The sequence below is a fragment of the Cheilinus undulatus genome, linkage group 18, assembly GCF_018320785.1.
Source record: "Cheilinus undulatus linkage group 18, ASM1832078v1, whole genome shotgun sequence".
Classification (NCBI taxonomy): domain Eukaryota; kingdom Metazoa; phylum Chordata; class Actinopteri; order Labriformes; family Labridae; genus Cheilinus; species Cheilinus undulatus.
Window position 1 is genome coordinate 14,842,064 of NC_054882.1, and position 2,138 is coordinate 14,844,201.

Below are 2,138 nucleotides of genomic sequence, written 5' to 3' on the forward strand. Positions count from 1 at the left end.
CTTGTTTTAATTCATGCATGCTTCCGAATTTAGAAACACTTGCACCCTGAGTATAAAAAATTATTTTAAACCACCTGAGGGCTTAATCACGAAGACATCGTTCTCATGAGTCATATTCCAACTGTAAACAGCAGACATTACAATGGCCAATCGAGGCCCGCGCCGTGTTTCGATCAGCCAATCAGCTTTCACGCCGCAGCTCGAGCGCCCGCCTTCTGCTCCACTATTAATTTGGCACATCGCCGCTCAGCTCATGAGCAGACACGCTGAGAGCTCTTACTGTAGAGAGGACTGTTTCACTGAGTTTTACGGTTCAGGAGCGACAACTACTGCAACGATGGTCGATGCTTTCTGCGCTACATGGAAACTGGTCGACAGCAAGAACTTTGATGACTACATGAAGGCTCTTAGTAAGAGTATTTCTCCTTTACTTCAAGAGTATGAGTCAAGAGAAAAACTTTGATGTTTGAATGTATCACTTGCTGTATTGCTTTTAACATTACAGACGTTGGGTTTGCCACGCGACAGATAGGTTTGACAACCAAACCCTCAGTCCAGATCAGCCAGGATGGGGACAAAGTGGTGGTGAAAACCACGAGCACCTTTAAGAACACTGTGCTCTCCTCCAAACTGGGAGAGGAGTTTGATGAGACCACGCCTGATGACAGACATGTCAAAGTGAGTAAACTAGACAGAGACCAAGGTTATAGGTGATCAATGCAGAGATTAATTAAATCACATATTCTGCTTGTTTCTGCAGTCCACCTTCACCATGGAAGGAGACACATTTGTACACACGCAGAGGTGGGATGGCAAGGAGAGCAGATTTGTCAGAGAAATCAAGGATGGGAAGATGGTGATGGTAAGTTGGATCCATGTAGAGACATGCGAAGAGAAATCTTTTTAGTTTTTTTTTTGCACTCGTCATTGTGGCTGCATTAATCATTTGTAACGACATATTCTTAGTGCTTATGAAAAGCACTGTTAGAGCAGCATGTTGTTGAAACATGCTATTCAAATAAACCTGCCTCATCATGTCTGGGATGTGCAGTAGCTGTAACAATACACGCAAAATGTGTGGGAAAAAACTCGTTCTTCATTTTGATTTCTATGCATCACATTAACACCAGTGCCAAGTTTAGCTTCCACCCAGTAACTGATTATTTTTTGCTTTCTCTCCTCTTTTTTGCAGACTTTGACTTTTGAGGGAGTCCAGGCGATTCGCACATATGAGAAAGTCTAACTCAACTATGACTGAGCAAATCATACTGCACTGTGAGCAATCAACAAGTTGTTCCTCTTTCTTTTATAGCAAAAATATTTTTGCAGTGATTTGCACTTGATTTTGTTGACTATTTTGTAAGATCTTTTGTAAGAAATTCAGAATGTGAAGGGCTAAAACTCATTCTGTGTATCAGATGTGAAAAAGGGAAAATAAACAGCCTAAATCAACTTTCCTAATGTGTCAGACTTTTCAGTTTCTTGCTACAAGAGCTCCATGAGCACCACTTTGTCCCAGGGTGTTTTTTCCCCATGCATTTCTTTTCAAACTTGTCACCCTAAATCGTGGGAACAGAGCTCTCCCTGTGACGGGTCAGCTCCAGGTGACAGCTGCAGGGTGACTGTGCAGGCCAGAGCCAGCCGTGCAGCGGCAGCAGCAGCCAGTGTGACCATTGAACTCCAGGGAGTGAACGTCCTGCAGTAACCCCCAGATGGTCAGAGAGGACTAGGAGCCGGAGGGGGGTGGGGTGTAATGATGTCACTGGCCTGGGGATAATCCGGTTTTAGTTGTGGTGTCATTACGTAGAGGCATCATTCGATGGTGAGTGGACCAACTGTGATTGAACAGCGTGACAGCCAACAGACAGAGTGATAAGAAAAGACAGAGCAGGATGTGACAGTTTGTATCAACCTGTAACTCACGAGGTCAGGAGATAAAGCCCCACGCTCAGTCCTGACATCTCTGATCTGAAAGTGTTCATTTAAAAGTTTTTCCTCCATCTTTCCCACAGTTTAAGAAGCTAAACTAAATCCTCCCTGCTCTGCCCTGTAAGCTGTGTCCGGCCTACTGAAGGCTGCCTCTACAAATGGCCATTCTTCTCATCCCAACTCACGCTGCCAAGTCTCTGCTCACCTCT

The 2,138-nt window shown here is 44.5% G+C and overlaps 1 protein-coding gene across 1 annotated transcript; it reads left to right on the plus strand.

The window, feature by feature from the left end:
* The first annotated feature begins 261 nt into the window (after nucleotides 1–261).
* Nucleotides 262–1,457, plus strand: LOC121526261 (fatty acid-binding protein, brain-like). The gene is made up of 4 exons (XM_041812760.1): nucleotides 262–410; nucleotides 506–678; nucleotides 761–862; nucleotides 1,193–1,457. Exons 1-4 carry the CDS (start codon nucleotides 338–340, stop codon nucleotides 1,241–1,243), a joined length of 399 nt encoding a protein of 132 aa, XP_041668694.1. The 5' UTR covers nucleotides 262–337; the 3' UTR covers nucleotides 1,244–1,457.
* Nucleotides 1,458–2,138: the final 681 nt, after the last annotated feature.

Excerpts from the sequence above, each read along its gene's own strand:
- LOC121526261 (XM_041812760.1), top strand. The coding sequence starts at position 338 with ATGGTCGATGCTTTCTGCGCTACATGGAAACTGGTCGACAGCAAGAAC. Across the intron at positions 679-760 it reads CTGATGACAGACATGTCAAA|TCCACCTTCACCATGGAAGG; the intron begins GTGAGTAAACTA and ends TTGTTTCTGCAG. Across the intron at positions 863-1,192 it reads AGGATGGGAAGATGGTGATG|ACTTTGACTTTTGAGGGAGT; the intron begins GTAAGTTGGATC and ends TCTTTTTTGCAG.